We start from the raw sequence: 18,121 nt of genomic DNA, 5'->3' as shown, positions 1-18,121 counted from the left end.
GGCCAGGTAGTGCTATCATAATTCTATATATGGTTTGCTAGATTCTCTAGGTGCCAGATCCATCACAGGACTTCGATGCTAAGCAAAAAGTTTTTGGTAGTGATAATTCACTTTTTCTAAACAAGAGCATTTATGATTCAGACCATTGTCTGATTGAAACATCAGGAATAACGTGATCTGCTTAAAGCCTGTCTGGGAAACCAGTCAGTTATGAGCTGTCCATTACATTATATGAAAATATGATAAATGAAAATGGCAAATAATTCATTTGAAAAACCATATTGGTTCAAAGTAGTAGGGTGGTGGTCCTACATGGTCAAAAGATTTCTATAAACTACTCTTGTTGCAATGATCTGTCGTTTTTAAGATTTGAAAGCATTATCAATTCTTCATTTCTTAAAAAAATGTTTGATATATAAGAAAATTACATTTATTTATGTCAATGTTTCCAAAATAAAAAATAGGGAAAAGATGCTTTCGTCATTTCATCACCATAAGATTTCATGGTTGTTTGTTATTGTAATTATAAGTACATACTCTATTATTTGATTAACTGATTGATTGACAGATTTATGAAACTTAGGCTGTCAAGGCAAGCACTGGGGCACTTTCAGCCATTCACAGCTTAAGATAGGGAAAAAGAGTTGGAGTGGTTGGACAGCAAGATGAAGAGATTCAGAAAGCAAAAATGACATAAAAAGACCTAAAGGTGGAACTTGGAGAAAACTCCACAGCCACACTAAGAGGTAAGAGTTTGAGGTGCTGGACAGAATGACTGAAGAAAAGCAGTGGAATGGAAGTAAAGTAAAAGGCTAAAAAGTATATGCAGCCAGGGGTTCAAGGAACGCTATAAACACCCTTTTGAATTGACCTGTATCCATTAGAAATTGGTCAATGGAAAAATACTTTCTTCACATAATGCCAAATTCTGAAAACGAGACTGCTAACAATCACAGTTCTGAGATATATGAAAAAAATTCTGGTTTTTGGCATACAGTGCACCACATGAGGTGTACTGATGCCTCTGTCCCTTTTGGAGATGATATATTTTTCCTTTGAAAAAATCAACTATCCTTACAAAAACTAATAGGAACCAACAAATCATCTTATAAAATAAAAAAATTTACCTCTCTGCAAGATGGGCAACTTCTAGTAGGAGCTCCAGGTGAGATAAATTCATCATCTTCTTTATTTCTTCAGATTCTTCCATATTTCCTGTATCAAGCTTTCTTTTTATGATTAATCTGATTTTGCTTGGGGAACCACCCTTCCATCTTGCTTTTTATCTTTGTCCCTTTTTGGCACCTGTAGCAGTACAGTCAGGATCATTATCAGTGTTTTCAAGAACATCTAAGTCATTTGACTCCTAACTCATTTGATTTGATTAATTTTTCTCAGACACTGATGACAATTGGTAAAAGAATACCTTGTGGTTTCATTATTATTTCCTCCAAAATAGTTTTTGACCACTGTGCCTGCTTTATGGCCTAAATTTTGGTTACTCTTGCCTGACCTGCCTCTAATCTTTAGGATGCCATACTCTAAATGGGGTTGAACTATTTCTTCCATGAAGTCAGTAAGATCTCCTTTTTCCTAATGGTTGAGAGAGAGAGAGAGAGAGAGAGAGAGAGAGAGAGAGAGAGAGAGAGAGAGAGAGAGAGAGAGAGAGAGAGAGAGAGAGAGAAATATGAATGATGATAGTGTGAATGTAAGAGAGCAAAAATATTTCTTAAAAATATGAGACACTATTTTGCCCTGTGACACTAGCTATTTTTTTCTACATCCTCACAACAGCTAGCTGCTGATGCAATACTTTAGTACTTTACAGCATAAAAGTATAAAAATTTGGCTGCAGTTTGTATTTAAAATCCTAAAGCATTGGCAACTAATTTTTCTGTTAAAATGTCAGCCCTAATACCAACAGGTATTTATAGTACCAAGTTCAGGTATCAGTCAGATTTGCATGTTCATGTCAACTCCTGATCAGTGTGATCTCTTATGACTATGTCAGCTTCAGAGCAAAGATAATTCTACAAACATGTTTCCAATCACGAATTTTAATGTTTTGTTCATTCGTTCTTTAGATGTTATTTTTAAAAATTAAAGCAAAATAAAACAGAAATATTATTCAAACCTTTTATTTTTAAATCTAGATCTTCACAAAACACACCAGTCATCTGACATTTTATCATCATGATGAGTAAAGAGCCCTGTTGGTTTATGGAATGTTGTAGCCACAGTCTCATGCACTATCAATTTGCATGATTTTTCGTGAACCTGTAAAAATACCAAAAATAAAATTATAGATTAAATTTAAACTAACACAGACATGACTTTTAATGACTATCTGAAAAACTCAGTACTGTAATCAAAAGCATAAATGATAACAGATCTCATTTACAAATAAAGAATACTAGTAATCTTCATTAGAGTACCCTTAAATCATGAAAACATAAAATATCCATTTTTTTATAGAACATATTAAAAACTACTCATTTGAATATGTTTCTGGCAAGTATTTTAAAGGAAAGACTCATCCTGCCATTAAAGAAATTTTTGGAGTAATCCTCATATACCAAGTAATGACAGGCTGCATATTTCACCAAACAATCAATATGACATTCCAAACACACTAAACACATTTCCATGAATTTCTATCACAAAACTATCAAACTCAGACATCCCACCTTTTAAAAAGACATCATTCCAACACAAAGATTATTCCTTTCCACAGATCTCTGTAAAATATTAAAAACTACTAAGCGTGACTATCATTTTTATATTCCACACATCCACATTAACAGCAAAGTACTTACACTGATGCACTGAATTTTTCATAATTATAGGGTATGTTTAAACCTGTTAACTTGACACCTTTTACTGAAGATTCTTCCAGTATATTTTCTTTGCTTCACATCATCCAAAATACCTAACTAGTAGACTAGTCATCTTTAAAAATGAAATAAAGCTATAAATATAGTGACATAATGTAAATACAACTAACTTAGGAGTATGCTATTGGATAATAAACAAACCGCAGCTGATGAAGGAATTATACACCATTGCTTCACCAACTTAGCATTCAATGTGTGTCCCAACTGGACTTTGATTCAACAATCTTTGGGTTACATATGGAAGAGATACTCAATCCCAGGATTAAGAAAGCTGCCCTTCACACCCCACACATGGCATCGTTGCTCCTTTAATATTAGCAAGAAGCAATGAAAGTAGTGTACAACCATTGTTAATCATTCCTGCCTTTGGTGAAAAATGAGGTCATCTGCTTCTGCTTTCTGAACCTCAATTATTGCTGTAAGGTCTTATACATATAACCCAAAGGTTGTGATTTTGGAACACTAGGCATTTTTACTCACTGTTAAATCAGATTTCATGAACTATGGAATGAATAACAAGGCTCTTAATGATGGGTTGCCAAATCCAGTGAACAACTAGGCCTTGAACCTTGCATGATGCCACAGAGATGTAATTCTTTACTACTGTAATGTAGCTGTATATGGGAATCTGAGGGAAATGCACTTTAATGATATACTGTACAGGCATTTTATATCATTTGATACTTAACATAGCCATGGAAAAATATGATCTTAGAACATATGGGGATGATGCAAAACTAAAAGCAAATGAGGAATTGAATCATAAGTGAATACTGTAAAGAAGTGTAAAGGAATGCAGACATCTCACCCAACAACCATACCTTACAAGCAGCTAATTGCATGGACGACATAAATCAGTAGCTGTTTGTTTGTTATTCAGTAAATCCCAGAGGAACATGCATCCATCTGCCTATAAGAACTTATGTGGCTACTGCCGTTTTCTTTAGGGAGACTTCAATGTGCCAGAGGAAATTCATCAACTTTGACTGATTGACTTGTTTCACAACAACAAAGACCATTGATACTCATCAACTATGCATGTGGACAATTACAGATTAAGGGTTTGTTGGAAAAATTTCAATTCACTGTTTTAATTATATTACAGGTATTATTACACTACTGTACAGAAATTTATACTATATAATATCCTGCACATAACTGAAACTACCTTACAAACATAAGTCAGTTAATGTTTTACCTCTTCATATGTTGCTTCAACTAATTCAGAGATGTCATATTCCATTATTGGTAAGGTTTTCTCTAAAAACCCTGTGGCTTTAGATATACTAGGGACTACATGCTGTTGTAATGTTGCAACTTCCCACAAACTGCTTTCACAAGCTCGGCACTTAGACATATCTGGCTCATCTGGGTCAAAAGGATCATCTTCTAGATCTGGTAGCAGAGGAAAAAAATTATGAGAATTAAATGTTTGCACATAAAAGGAAAATCAAGCATTACAGATGAAATTCTACCTTTATAATTTCTTTAGCATCTGTATGGGAATAAGATAAAATACAATGGTATATCTTACTTGTTGCATCTGGGTTGTGGATAAGTAGTTGCAGGCCTGGATATCTGATGAGAAGGTTTGCAATAAACTTGAGAATAAGTATAAGACACGAAGCTGGGGCTGACAATGATAAGCGAGACATGCGCTTGATAAATGCTGCAATTACATACTCAGGTACATGACTGAAAAGATACAGTGCATAAAACTCTATTTAAGCTGAATATAATAAATTGAGGAATACTTCTCCATGAAAGAATAAATAAATGACTCAATGAAATCTTGATTTTCCCAAAACAATGACCACAGTATATCTTTTTCTAACTCAAATTACATAATCACTACTGTTATCTAATGAACTACTAAAGACAGGAATATTCTGTTGCCAATTTTCAGTGAGCAGATTTCCACTTTTCAAACCCTCCAACATTATACTCAGGAAATCCATTCACTGAATTTTTATTTGTATCTGTATATGACAGTTACAATATCCTATTTATAATGAAGCACTTGAAAGAGTATTAATCAAAAGAACCACAATTATTTCAATGTATCTTAATATATCCTTGACCATCTTAAACTTTGGACATAATCAGACTATTGCAAAAATATGGGAAATTGAAGTTTGTATAATCTCTGGTTAACATAAAACAAGTTAAAAAGATGACAGTAGCTGCAAAAGGGGAAATGCAAAAACTTTTAGCAAAAAATACAACTTACCTAATTCCACTCTTATAACCAATATCTCTAAAAACTTCGAAGATTTTAATGAATTCTACTTTCTGTCTTACCATATTAAAAGACGTACACAAATGCAGACTATATCAGCTATGGAAATTGCTGATTATCTTTGCAGGAACTGCAACATCAGAATATTTTTTATTAAAAAGAGGTGTTTGTGGTGTATGTACGGTATATTGCTAAATGATAAACAAGGCATAGGAGTTAGTAAATCCAGAGTACACACCAATAAGAAAAGAAAGGATCATGTCTAGGATGATCTCTGCAGTATCATTGCCAGTAGGGATTTAAAATTCTAGAAGGGTATCCACTACCTCAACTCTGAACTTGGATTTGGCAGCAGAAACAACTTTGAGAACTTTTTACTGCCTCTTCTCTATAAAAATACCATAAATCCATCCCATTACCTTGTTAAAAAGAGACCTAGTCTAGCTAGGAAATGGGTAACCTATCAAAATCGTTATCACTGCTCAACATGGAGACTTGATCTTCAGTGAACCTGGCACATTTGGTGGGTGTGTGCATGACTTCCTTTGATCTCAATGCTGTGTGGATGGGAGTTTTCTGGGTAAGGCAGATTTACTGCAATTTCTGCCAGAGGGAGCACCTACTCTTGCATCAAAATGGTACTTTGTCAAAAAGTTAGACAGCATCCACATGACTTACTGAAAGATGAAGACAAACAAGGAATACAACTTCCTTTGGTGAGAGCAGCAACTAAAATAATGCTAGCAGTTGGTTTCAAAGAGAGCTGTTCACAAGTAGTATTCAAGAATATAGCTCTGGCAGGGATGGTACAAATGCAAAAAACAGAAAGTTCTTCAGCTGATTTATCAAAGTAGATGCTGACAAAACAGCAAAAAATTAAGGTACAGTACATGACAAAACCTTGGGGTCACCTTTGGGTACAGCATATTGTTGCTACTTTGTCCCATCCAGCTATTCCAACACAGAAACAGGATGATGTTGCAAACTTAACCCCTGATGCATCAAGAGAGCTGAAAAACACAAAAATCCTCTTCGGACCTCTTCGACTGCTTATACCGCTCCCAGATCAATAGATGGATCATTGGAGGGGAGAATAATCATTGTGTGACATTCAGTGAACATGCCTGTCCCCAACAAGCGCTACACACAAAGATGACGTGGATCTTTAACAAAATTTGCCGTGAGACTGTGCAGCAGTTTATTGGGCAGCCCTATGAATCTACAGTGAGGCATAGTCAATGTTAGGAACATAAAAATAAACAAAAGACAATAGCTCCCAGGCACCACAGATAATATTAATTCACCTTACAATTATATAAGCCAGCTGAAGCATAGGACATTAATGAAATCCACAAATTTCCAAGAAACTCTCAAAAGCAAAATCACACAGAGAACCGTAACAGTGAACATGAGACAGATTACTTGTTGGCACAAATAACAATAGCAAAAGAATAAAGATAACAAAGGTAAAATATTACCTACACTAAACAACAACAACAATAATAATTATAATAATAATAATAATAATAATAATAATAATAATAATAATAATAATAATAATAATAATAATAATAATAATAATAATAATAAGGCATAACTGCATGCCTGGCATTATTCATCTTTCTGTAACTGGTAGAGAAGCTACTGAAACATCAAATAATAAATGAGCTTTGGACAGCTGTTATATAATTTACCTGTTACTACAAAGAAACTTATTAAAGAGGCTGAGAAACTGAAATATAAATTCAATGGCATCCTGATGGCCATTCTTTTTAATAGGCCATTCTTTTTAATAAAGTTTGAAAGAGGACCTTCTTCCAAAATATAATACTGTAGTAATAATAATATATAAAAACACAAATCACCTAAAATCAACTAAATGGGATAAAACTGAAACTAACTTCATAAACAACTAACAGTGAGAATAATCAGAAGCACTTACTGGTTCACTTGTACAAAGTAGTTGAATAAGCCATCACCAAAAATAATGAGGAAAACCTACAGTTAACGACAATTGGAAAAACACTATTAATAAGGAGTACCTAACCTGAAAAGAGTAAATAACTGACTTCCAATTAAAATCGATCAGTCACCAGGAAAAACCAGTGAACAGTATTTCCAGCACAGAAAAAAAGAATAATCCCAAAATTAAAAGTACTTCCAGCACAGAAAAAAAGAATAATCCAATAATTAAAGTTATGTAGAAACATGACATTTTATAATAAAATAAGGTTTTATATATACTTACCTAGTAATTATATAGCTATGGTTTCTGCTTTAAATGGCAGCTTAAGAATTGAAAATTTGCGGTAGCACTCTTTGTTTTGGTGCAGGTAAATGCCCCGCCCACTTTTGGGGAAGAATGGGTACAATGTAGCTAAAGAGCTCAGTTCGTTTATGCTCTATGTCCATGTGCGGGGAGGAGGGATGGGCTCTGTTCATGTAATTATTTGATAAGTATATATAAAACCTTATTCTACTATAAAAATGCATAGCTGAATCCCACATTGATAGGAGGTGGGAGGAATGGATATGTACTACTCAAAAGACATTATAGAGTAATGATTTTCAAATAGAAAAAGGCTAGCACTGTGGTAATGCTTGCTGTAACCTTACCTGGGGAGAGAGCAAGAGCAGGAAGATACTGCCCCCTGGTCGTTGCTCATCTCGACCTGTAGGGACATGACCGGTAGTGTCAGGATTGCCCCTACTTCAGTGGGAGCTTAAACAAAACATTTGCCCTTGCCCTGGGCGACACACAGACATCGACTAACACATGACCATAAAATTATATTACCTGTACACTATTTAAAACATATACAGTATTACCCATCTGTTAAAAACAAAGATCAGAGGGCACTCCAGGTACTAAGTACCCCCGGCTTCTCAAAAACTCAACAACCTTAACCAAGCCTATGAGATAGAGAAATAGGAGGATCACTCCAACCCCTCATTCCCTAGTGCCATGCCAGCCACGGAGAATGGACCCAGCGTACTGTAGTCCTCAAACACAGTTTTAACGTCCCATAAATAATAGTTGGTGAAGACCAAGCGACACCTCCAATATATCGATTGGATTATGGTAGCTAGAGAGAGGTTGCGTTTAAAAGCCAACGAAGTGGCCACTGCCTGTGCCTCATGTGCTTTTACCTTTAACGACGGTAAATTAATCTCCTGAATTCCCAAGTGAGACTTCAATAATGTCTCTCAAAAAGAAAGAGATAGCATTCTTGGAGAGAGGACATAAAGGGTTCTTTACAGAACACCAGGGGTTACGAGAATCCCCTCTGATATTCTTGGTTCTCTCGATGTAGAATCTTAATACTCTCACTGGGCATAATACTCTCTCTTGTTCCAAAGGTCCCACTAGTTCTGTAAGACTCTGGATGGAAAAAGAACAAGGCCAAGGGTTAGACGGGCTCTCGTTTTTGACTAAGAAAACTAAAACCTATGAGCAAATAGCTGTCTCTTGTGAAAAACCAACTTGTTTGTCCAGGGCTTGCAACTCACTGACCCTTTTCGCAGTGGCTATCGCGATTAAGAAGTGTCTTTCTAGGCAGATCCCTAAAGGAGGATGCCTGCATATGTTCAAAAGGAGGGCCTGACAACCAATGCAGAACTACATCTAGGTTCTAAGACACTGGCTGCTGAGACTTCCATTTCCCAGTGTCAAAAGACTTGACAAGTCTGAAATGTCCGGGTCTGAAGAGATGTTCACACCTCTATACTTGAACACTGAGTTCAGCATGGATCTGTAACCCTTTGTTGTAGACGTTGAAAGGCCTCTCGAAGATCTTAGGTAAAGTAAATATTCAGCTAGTTGGACTACAGAGGTAGAAGAAGAAGTGATGATACATTCTTTACACCATCTAAAAACTGCCCACTTAGCCTGGTAGAGCCTTGAAGGAACGCTCGCGTCTACATTTTGCGATAGCATTCGCAACTTCTCTTGAAAATCCTTTCGCTCTTACCAACTTCCTGACAGTTTGAAGCCTGTCAGAGCAAGAGTGGACAAACCTCGATGACATCTGTTGAAGTGAGGTTGTCTGAGAAGATCTTTCCTCTGTGGGAGGAGCCACAGAAAGTCCAACAGAAGTTCTAGAAGGTCTGGAAACCACTCCTTTTGAGGCCAAAAAGGAGCTACTAGGATCATCGATGCACAATAAGCCGTCTTGAATTTGTTGATCACGTCTCTTACTAGACCGAACGGAGGGAAGGCATACATTTCCAGATGTGACCGATCCTGAAGCATCACATCCGTTTTACCCATGCCTGAGGGTCTGGCATCGGAGAGCAATACAAGGGGAGGCGATGGTTCCTGGACATTGCAAACAAGTCTATCCACGGTGTTTCCCACCGTTTCCACAGGTCAGTGCACACCTGTGGATTCAACGGCCATTCCGTGGGTAGAACCAGCTTGCAACGGCTCAATTCGTCCGCTAATAAGTTTAACTTGCCCTAAACATAGCAGGTAAGAATCTGTGTTATTGTTGTTGTGCACCCAAAGAAGAAGGTCCCTGGCTAACTCGCACAGCAACAGAGAGTGAGTGCCTCCTTGGTTTCGAACATAAGCCAGAGCCGTCGTGTTGTCGGAATGAACCGCAATCACTGAGTTTCGAGTCACTGTGGGAAAATGTTGAAGTGCCAGGTGAATCACCTTCAATTCCTTCAGATTTATATGCAATTTCCTCTCTTGAAGGGACCACTTCCCTGACACTTCTAACTGTCCTAGTGTCACTCCCCAACCTTGGTCCAATGCATCGGCAAACAATGAGAGGTTCAGGTTTAGACGAGATAGGGACTTCCGAGTGGAACCTCCCTTCTATGAGCCACCATTGAAGATCTTCTTTTACCTCCTGTGTGATGGGGAATACGAAGGAATTTGGAAGCATCTTCCTGTTCCAACTGGCCTTCAGAAAGAACTGCAACGGCCTCGCAAGCAGTCTCCCCAAAGGAACGAACATCTCTATGAAGGAGAGAGTCCCTAGAGGGCTCATCCAGTCATTGGCCGAGCAGGTTTGAAGACTCAGAAAATGACAGACTTTTTGGGTGCATAACAGTATTCTCTTTTCTGACAGAAAAGCCCGAAAAGCATGAGAGTCCATCTTCATCCCTAAATAGACTATTGTCTGAGAAGGACTAGTTGGGACTTTTCCTGGCTGATTAAAATGCCCAACTCCTGGGTTAATTGTAGGGTTTTGAGAAGGTCCTCCATGCACTTCTTCTGGGATGATGATCCTAAGAGCCAGTCGTCCAGATATAGACAAACTTTCACCCCCATTAGATGAAGTCATTGAGATAGAGGAGTGAGAACCCTGAGAACCCTGGTGAAGACTTGAGGGGCTGTTGACAACCCAAAGCACAGAGCCCAAAATTGGAAAAATTTGTCCTGAAAGACGAATCTCAAGAATTTCCTGGAATCCTGGTTTATTGGGATATGAAAGTGATAGCATCTCTCATGTCTATCAAGACCATCCAATCTTCTTGAGAAATTGCGGCAAGAACTGAGCTGTTCATCTGCATCCTGAACTTCGTGGTGCAGACGAAGATGTTCAGAGAGCTTGCATTCAGCACCGGCCTCCAACCCCCAGAGGTTTTGGGGACTACAAAGAGGCGGTTGTAAAACCCCTCCGATGACGAGTCTTCTACCTCCTCTATAGCTCTCTTGTAGAGAAGAGCTTTGACTTCCTTTGAGAGGGCCGAAAACTTCTGAGCCTACGGAGTACACCTTTAAGGCAATGGGCACAGGTGACAAAGGTGGGGTCTCCTTGAAGGGGATCGCATATCCTTTCTTGAGAACCCGTAGTACCCATATTTCTAATGATCTGGCCTCCCACTGTCCCCAGAAGTGTAGGAGTCTGGCGCCCACAGGTAAACGGAGGACCGAAGTCTCACTTGCTACAGACTGGTCTAGATGAGGACTTCTTGCTAATAGGGCAGACTGATCTGGGATTTGTGCATGTGCAAGGAAGCTCTTCCTCTGTTACCTCGAAAGGGCCATGGATGGAGAGGAGAAAAAGGCAGAGGATTAAATGAAACCGCAGGTGTTCAGTTCGATTCCTTCGTTCTCTTGGACAACTATGCTAGCAAGTCGTGAGTGTTCTTTTGTTATAATTCCGTAGCTACTCACTCTAATGTCATTCGAGGAAAAAGGCTGGTACTGTCCAGAGGAGCGAAAAGAAGAGTGGATCTCTGGGATGGTGTCACTCCTTATGTGGTAAAAGAACACCACATGCCTCTTTTCTTCAGCATTCAAAACAAAAAAAGGGCAGCTAACTCCTGTGCCCCATCTCGAACCACCTTGCCCGCACATGACAGGACTCCGAGCCAGTCTGCTGCAAAGTTCTCTTGGAGAGAAGAACAATCTTCAATTTTCTTGGTTAATGCGCCCACCATCCAGTCAAGGAAACTGAAGATCTCAAATACTTTAAAAATATCCTTAACTAGGGGTCAAGTTCAGAAGACGAAAACAAGTTTCGCTGCATTTAAAGATGAACGACAAGCAGGGTCAATCAGACCAGAGAAATCCCCTTGAGAGGAGGCAGAAACTCCAAAGGAAGGAGTTTCCCTGGTTGCATAGAATACAAACCTCCTTTTGGAAAGCCGAGAAGGAGGAGAACAAAATACAGCTTTGCCCAACTCCCTCTTCTCAGAGAGCCAAGAGTTGATCCCCGACAATGCTTTCTTAGAAGAGATAGAGAGGACCATCTTCGGGAGTCTAGTGGTACTCAAGGATTGATGTAACAGGAACGATGATCCCGCGGAAGAAGGAGGCACAGTGGAGAAATATGTCGGGAAGCAGAGCAGAAAATAGTTCACTAATGCAGTGTAGGCTGATGAAGGTTGTTCTGGGTCGGGTTCCCCCTCTGCTGAGGATATGGTAGGAAGCCCCAAATCCTGCTGCAGTTCTTCTGATTTCGAAGACATGGGTTTCTTCAACAGTTGCATGGTGTTGTCTAAACGTCAGTGAATGGGAAGCAAAGAAAAGTCTTGGGGTGCTGATGTACATGCAGCCTTCGTGCGACCAGCGCCAGGTGAAGAGATGGTTTTGGGAATCTGTGAAACAGAAGGCGCTGAAACAGGTTGACCTGCAGCAATAGGGACATCTGAATCTGAAGCCTCAGATTCGTATTCCAATGCTGGATAGCTGGCATAAATTGAGCCTGCAGCAGGCTTATGGGCTACTTGGGGCTTGGATCCAACAGGAGAGGGAGATGACAAAGCGTGCTTGTGAGCCAACTGGCGCCTGGGAGCCAATGGGCGCGTATGAGCTAATGGGAGCTCGGTGTCCAAAGGGAGCTCTCTGTCGTACCAATCGCTGCAAGAGGGTTCTTGATCCTTATAGCGCTTGCGAGGTACTGCTGGATGTGTGTCTGTAATGTGCCTCTTCAAAGGCCTAGAAGACTCTTCAAAACATCAACTGTGTCCTTTGGGTTTCGAATCTGAATCACTGGAAGATAAGGTGTGATCCAATTGGACACCTTTCCAGTGTTTGGTTGCCGAAACCTGGAAAATAGTAACAGGTTTGGCTGAGAAAACAACTACTCGTGGGCAAACCCCACCGACCTCCCTTAGACTTACGGTTTGCCTCCTCCCAGGTGCAGGGGAGTTTGTCAGGGACCTCCGTCTAGGAGCATCAGTGGGACGAGTAGCCACCCCCTCTACAATACTAACCTGGGTGCAGGCACTAGCACTTACACCGACACTTGCACTATGATCTTCATTTGCTTTGTCCAAAAGAACTCTTACAGACACTCCTATCTGAGCAACAGTACTTACTAAAACGTCGAATTTTTATCCATCAGATCCCAGCCCGAGAAGAACCCTAAAAGAGTTCAGAGGTCTGGTTAAACAAATCATTTATAACTAACTAACTTATCCATCCGAGCTTCGAGACTAGCAATGGCACTAAGTTCAGAGGGAAGGGAGCCAGGTAACGGAGTTGTAGGGAGAGCGAGAGAAGCAGGAATCGGGGAACGAGAAGGCAAAGGTGTAGAAAAATCCGGTTTAGGGGTAGAAGACACAGAAGCTCTAGCCTCGGCTCTAGCAGCCGCTTTCCTAAACCTAGCTTTTTTTAATTTATCCAAATGATTGGTCAACACTTTCCATTTACTTTCGTCTCAATCCTTACATTCCTCGCAAGTCAAGTCAGGGTAACATACTTGTCCAGGGCAGTGGAAACAAACAGAATGTTCGTCATATTTAAATGAAGTCAACGTAATATTACAGCCTTTGCTGCAATACCGGTTACTGGTCACACTCGTGTCTGACATAATAATACAAAAAATTGAAAAAAGGCTAAGCTAAACTAGCTAAGTTATGAAAATATAGCTCGGAAGCTACCAAATGAAAGAATACTTCACCGAATCCTTCAATAGACAACCAAACCATTCGGTGAAACTACTCCTGAATTAACAAAACACAGCTGCTGAACGACTGAAGTTCGGTCATCAACAAAAGAGTGCTACCACGAATTTTAAATTCTTAAGCTGCCGTTTAAAGTAGAAACTATAGCTATGTGATTACTTGGTAAGTGTCATATATAAAAATGGCAAATTACAGGCACTTACAATAAAACCACATAACCACCAAGTAAGAACACTTAAAAGAATAAATAAAACCCTCAAAAATTAATAAAGTACACCGTAATGAAAAACAAGTGGAACGCCTATGAAAAATTTGCACTCCGAATGGAGTGAATGGGATTTATGCTAGCACACAAATAGGATATGTAAAAATAAGGGGTTTTAGTGAAACAAATATCTAAGAATTTTCCAAATAAACACTTGCAAATTTATAGCATTCTTTCTTTAGCACTTTCATTCTGAGATATTCTTTTATGACCACTGGCACTTTCTATCATTCCTTTGCCACTCCTTTGCTTGAAAGTTCACAAGTAGGCCTAAATAAAACTTCCTTCTGTATTAACGTACATTATACAGTACACACATACAGGATTTTACGAATATACAGTATATCAATCTCCAGACTTTTCTGGAAACATTCTTGAGTTCCTGGCAAAAATAAGTAGATATGAAACATGTACATTCATATCAAATTAAATGATAATGCAAATTAACAAAAATTTTCAAACAAAAATTAAAACACATTATTAAATTTTAACTTACGTTGATGACAAGAATCGATCCATTAACATGAAGAATCTTGGCCTATATTTGGCATGGAAAATGGTGGGTTCTAGAAGGCCATACAATTTCTGATAGAAATTTGGGTAGTCCCTAAAAGGTAAACATAAAATGAATTATTTAAAGTATCAACACAATATTGAAGACAGTTTTGGGGTACTAAAATGACTAACTGAATTAGAACAAAAATACAGGCTAATTTACCAAAAAAATTTGAGATAAATGTTTGAGTCCATCAAGGGTCAAACCCAAGTCCTTTGCTGTTTATCATGATAATGGAGAGTTATAAAGGAGACACCTGGAAGTTACCATAGTGAAATTATGGTATCAGACACAAAAACATTTAGATATGAAGCCAAACTTCTATTACAAAATACAGTAATGTGATTATTAGCATTTTTATACAGACACTACCCTACTTACGAACAAGTTATGTTCCAAATGGCTGTTCGTATCTTGAATTGTTAGTAAGTTGGTCTCCATGCCTATTTAAGTATAATATGATATAAAGTCAATACAGTACTGCACGTTTTTTCAGCCTAAAACACAAAACAGTAATGTACACTAAACTTACAGTACTGTATTTTATACAGTACAGTACTTTATTAATATGAATGACACATAAAACCTAAATAAATTTTGATGATAATTACAGTTGCTTCTTACTGAACACAATTTTAATTTACGATCACATTTGTTTGTATCTCTGAATGTTTGTAACTTGAACATTCGTAAGTAGAGCAGTGTCTGTAAACACAAGTACTTCCAAGTGTCAATAAGAACATGTCCACATTTTACAGCCAGTCCAGTAATATCTTAGAAACCTCTTCTACCGTGTAAACAGGCTATAAAAGTGTACAATATATAGATACTCAAGGGGCAGCCATACAGCATACTTACAAGTTGTACTTATTCACCAAGATGAAGACCCCTTGTAATGCTAGGAGACTGAGTGCTCCACCTGAAAATACACATATCATTAATATGCTTAATTTTGAAAAGTGAAATAGGTATCACATACTTTTTCACAGATTTTGCACTTGAGGCATCTATCATTTTAAAGGAAACTCATTTCAAATTTTTTACACTTCTTATCTTTGAGGCTAAAGTTTTAAAGCAAATGATGAAAACTGTTGCTATGCAGCTAAATTTATTTATTCCTATGCCAACAGTGGCTTCACCCATTAACTTATGGCTATCATCAGGGTAATAGTGATTTTCCAAAAAAGCTACACTGCTTATATAATGTATGGTGCAGCTGTACTAGGAAAAATTAAAGGTAAAAAAATATTTACATAATATGAAAATCAAGAAAGAAATAAGATCATAAAAGTGGTCCCTTCAGCTCCAGTGAGACCTGAATGATTGCTATGGTAAATTTTAACTCTCAATAACACTCAATTTTCTCCAACTGTAGATACAGTGATCCCTCGTCTATCTGGATAATGGGGCCAGAACCCCGCGATAAGTGAATCTAGTAGCATTGGCCCCTCCCTAAAGGCATATACTGTATATACATGGTATATATTTAAAGGCTTTACTGTATAGCTTTTCCCACACTGTTATAAACACTTCCTATGCATAAACACTGTATTACTATTTTGATCTCCTATCAAAGTAATATGCATAAAAAAAAGATCGTCCCATATTTGTAATGTTTACGTTCTGAGAATCATTGACTGAAGCTGCTACTACTAACGAAAGAATTAGGAAAATAATTTTTAGTTGCCAATAGAAACAAATTTATCAATGAAATTATTTTTAATTCTGTACATAAAAGATTATGATACAGTAAATTTCATTGAGAGAGAGAGAGAGAGAGAGAGAGAGAGAGAGAGAGAGAGAGAGAGAGAGAGAGAGAGAGAGAGAGAGAGAGAGAGAGAGAGATCACTGTACAGCACAGTAGCTAGGGACGAGACTAAGTCTTGACTAAGTCTTGACAAGCTGGTGATGAGAGAGTATACAGTATCCTTGAGTTGCTTATGTATGAAATTCGGATTTTAATTAATTTTACAGTGATTTAAGATGAAACATCAACAGTGATAAGATATTCTCTTATGTACCAAAAGTGCCTGTATTACTATTTTGATCTCCTAACAGTAATATGCATAAAAAAAAGATATCCCATATTTGTAATGTTTACGTTTTGAGAATCAGCTGACTGAAGCTTCTCACTACTAAGGAAAGAATTAGGAAAATAATTTTTTAGTTGCTAAAAGAAACAAATTTGTCAATGAAAATTTTTAACTCTGTACATAAAAGTTTTGATACAGTAATTCATATTTCATTGAGAGAGAGAGAGAGAGAGAGAGAGAGAGAGAGAGAGAGAGAGAGAGAGAGAGAGAGAGAGAGAAAGAGATGGTGTCACAGTATCCTTGAGTTGTTTACGATGAAAGATTTTAATTATTTTTAAGTGATTTAAGATGAAACATCAACAGTGATAAGATATTCTCTTATGTACCACTCATGCCTTGTCCAGTCCAGTCCTTGCGCGTCGGTCTACAGAAGCGTTCTTCTCACGTGAACATGATGAAACATCGCTGACAATATGGCTGCCGATATGGTGGTACTTTTAATTTTAATTTTTCGATGAATATTTCTGAAAAACCCGCGATGCAGTGAAGCATCTTTTTGTTTATTAATGAAATATTTGGGTCTTCATATATCGCGACTATTTTTGAAACTCGCGATAGTTGAACTGCTGGCGAAGCGAGGGTTCACTGTAATCACTTGTTAAAGATCAGAGTTTACATAACACAAATGAACACAAATAAGGGAAAAATATTACTTACCTAGGTCATAAGCATCCATGAAAAACCCTGTGAGACGTATAGGTTTTTCAAGGTGATGCATTACTTTCTCCGGAATAAGGATAAGACAGCGGCGATATAAACTGCCAGTGAGAGGATAACTTATCACCTCGTTCCAAATAGTATTGATAGCCCTCTTGGCTTTGGGATAAGATAAATTTAGTTTTGAATTTGAAGTAATTTTCTTTCCTGTGAAGATTGGAAAAAAAAATTAGTGCATCAACAGAAGAGAACTCCTCATTAAACTTTCTTTAAACACAAATACACAAGTTTTACACACAAAAAAGATAAAAAGGAATCAGTGAAATCTCTTACCATCTTTATCCTTCTCCTCTCTAAACAACTTGGTACAAACAATTAAGCTGTCGGTAGCATCTGGGATATTCATCTGTTCTAACACGAGCATCAGATTGTTCATGTATACTTCTGTTACAGATTCTTTGTTGTGCTTTTTTACAATGATGCTTAGGCTCTGGAAAATAAGGTTACAAACTGAAGGTAATAATACAATCTCTTTAAAAATGCAACATGGAATTACATAAAATCATCATTCAACATTACCAAAAATCGTACGCATCCTTAACACTATACAACTCTTACAGAGAACATATTTCTTCTAACAAATAAATTTTACAGAAGAAACTGTTGCCTTACTCAACCCTTTCACTATGATATTATGTGGACTACAGACTTAAATTTTGCAGTCAGCAATTCTGCCCTTTTAAGGAATGAGAGATGCCCCTCTACTTGGGTAAAATCTGCAGTCTCTCATCCAGAATTTAGGCCAAAGGCCAAGCACTGGGTCCTATGAAGTCATTCACTACTGAAATGGAAATTAAGAGTATAAGGGTTTAAAAAGTGTAACAAAAGGAAAACCTCACAGCTGTGTAAAGTAAGATGGAAGAAAGAGAATATGAACGGAGGTACAGTAAATGGAATGAAAGGGGTTGCAGCTAAGGGCCGAAGGGCTGCTGTAAGGAGCCTTAAGTAATGCCTACAGTGCACCACATGAGGTGCACTGATTCCTCACTT

At 37.9% G+C, this 18,121-nt stretch overlaps 1 protein-coding gene across 1 annotated transcript in view; it reads right to left on the bottom strand.

Annotated features, from left to right (window-relative positions):
• Nucleotides 1-331: 331 nt before the first annotated feature.
• Nucleotides 332-18,121, bottom strand: part of LOC136829435 (nucleolar complex protein 4 homolog) — a 42,062-nt gene continuing 24,272 nt past the window's right edge. Inside the window, exons 6-13 of the mRNA XM_067088057.1 lie at nucleotides 17,405-17,561; nucleotides 17,072-17,278; nucleotides 15,180-15,240; nucleotides 14,262-14,372; nucleotides 4,429-4,589; nucleotides 4,093-4,289; nucleotides 2,135-2,277; nucleotides 332-1,305 (exon numbers count right to left, since the gene is read on the bottom strand). Coding sequence (XP_066944158.1) covers nucleotides 2,158-2,277; nucleotides 4,093-4,289; nucleotides 4,429-4,589; nucleotides 14,262-14,372; nucleotides 15,180-15,240; nucleotides 17,072-17,278; nucleotides 17,405-17,561 — 1,014 coding nt within the window. The 3' untranslated portion in view covers nucleotides 332-1,305; nucleotides 2,135-2,157. The remainder of the gene's footprint in view (nucleotides 1,306-2,134; nucleotides 2,278-4,092; nucleotides 4,290-4,428; nucleotides 4,590-14,261; nucleotides 14,373-15,179; nucleotides 15,241-17,071; nucleotides 17,279-17,404; nucleotides 17,562-18,121) is intronic.

The sequence above is a fragment of the Macrobrachium rosenbergii genome, chromosome 44 (assembly GCF_040412425.1).
Source record: "Macrobrachium rosenbergii isolate ZJJX-2024 chromosome 44, ASM4041242v1, whole genome shotgun sequence".
NCBI classification, from domain to species: Eukaryota; Metazoa; Arthropoda; class Malacostraca; order Decapoda; family Palaemonidae; genus Macrobrachium; species Macrobrachium rosenbergii.
Note: the sequence above shows the minus strand (reverse complement) of the source record. Positions and strands in the feature narration are given on the sequence as shown.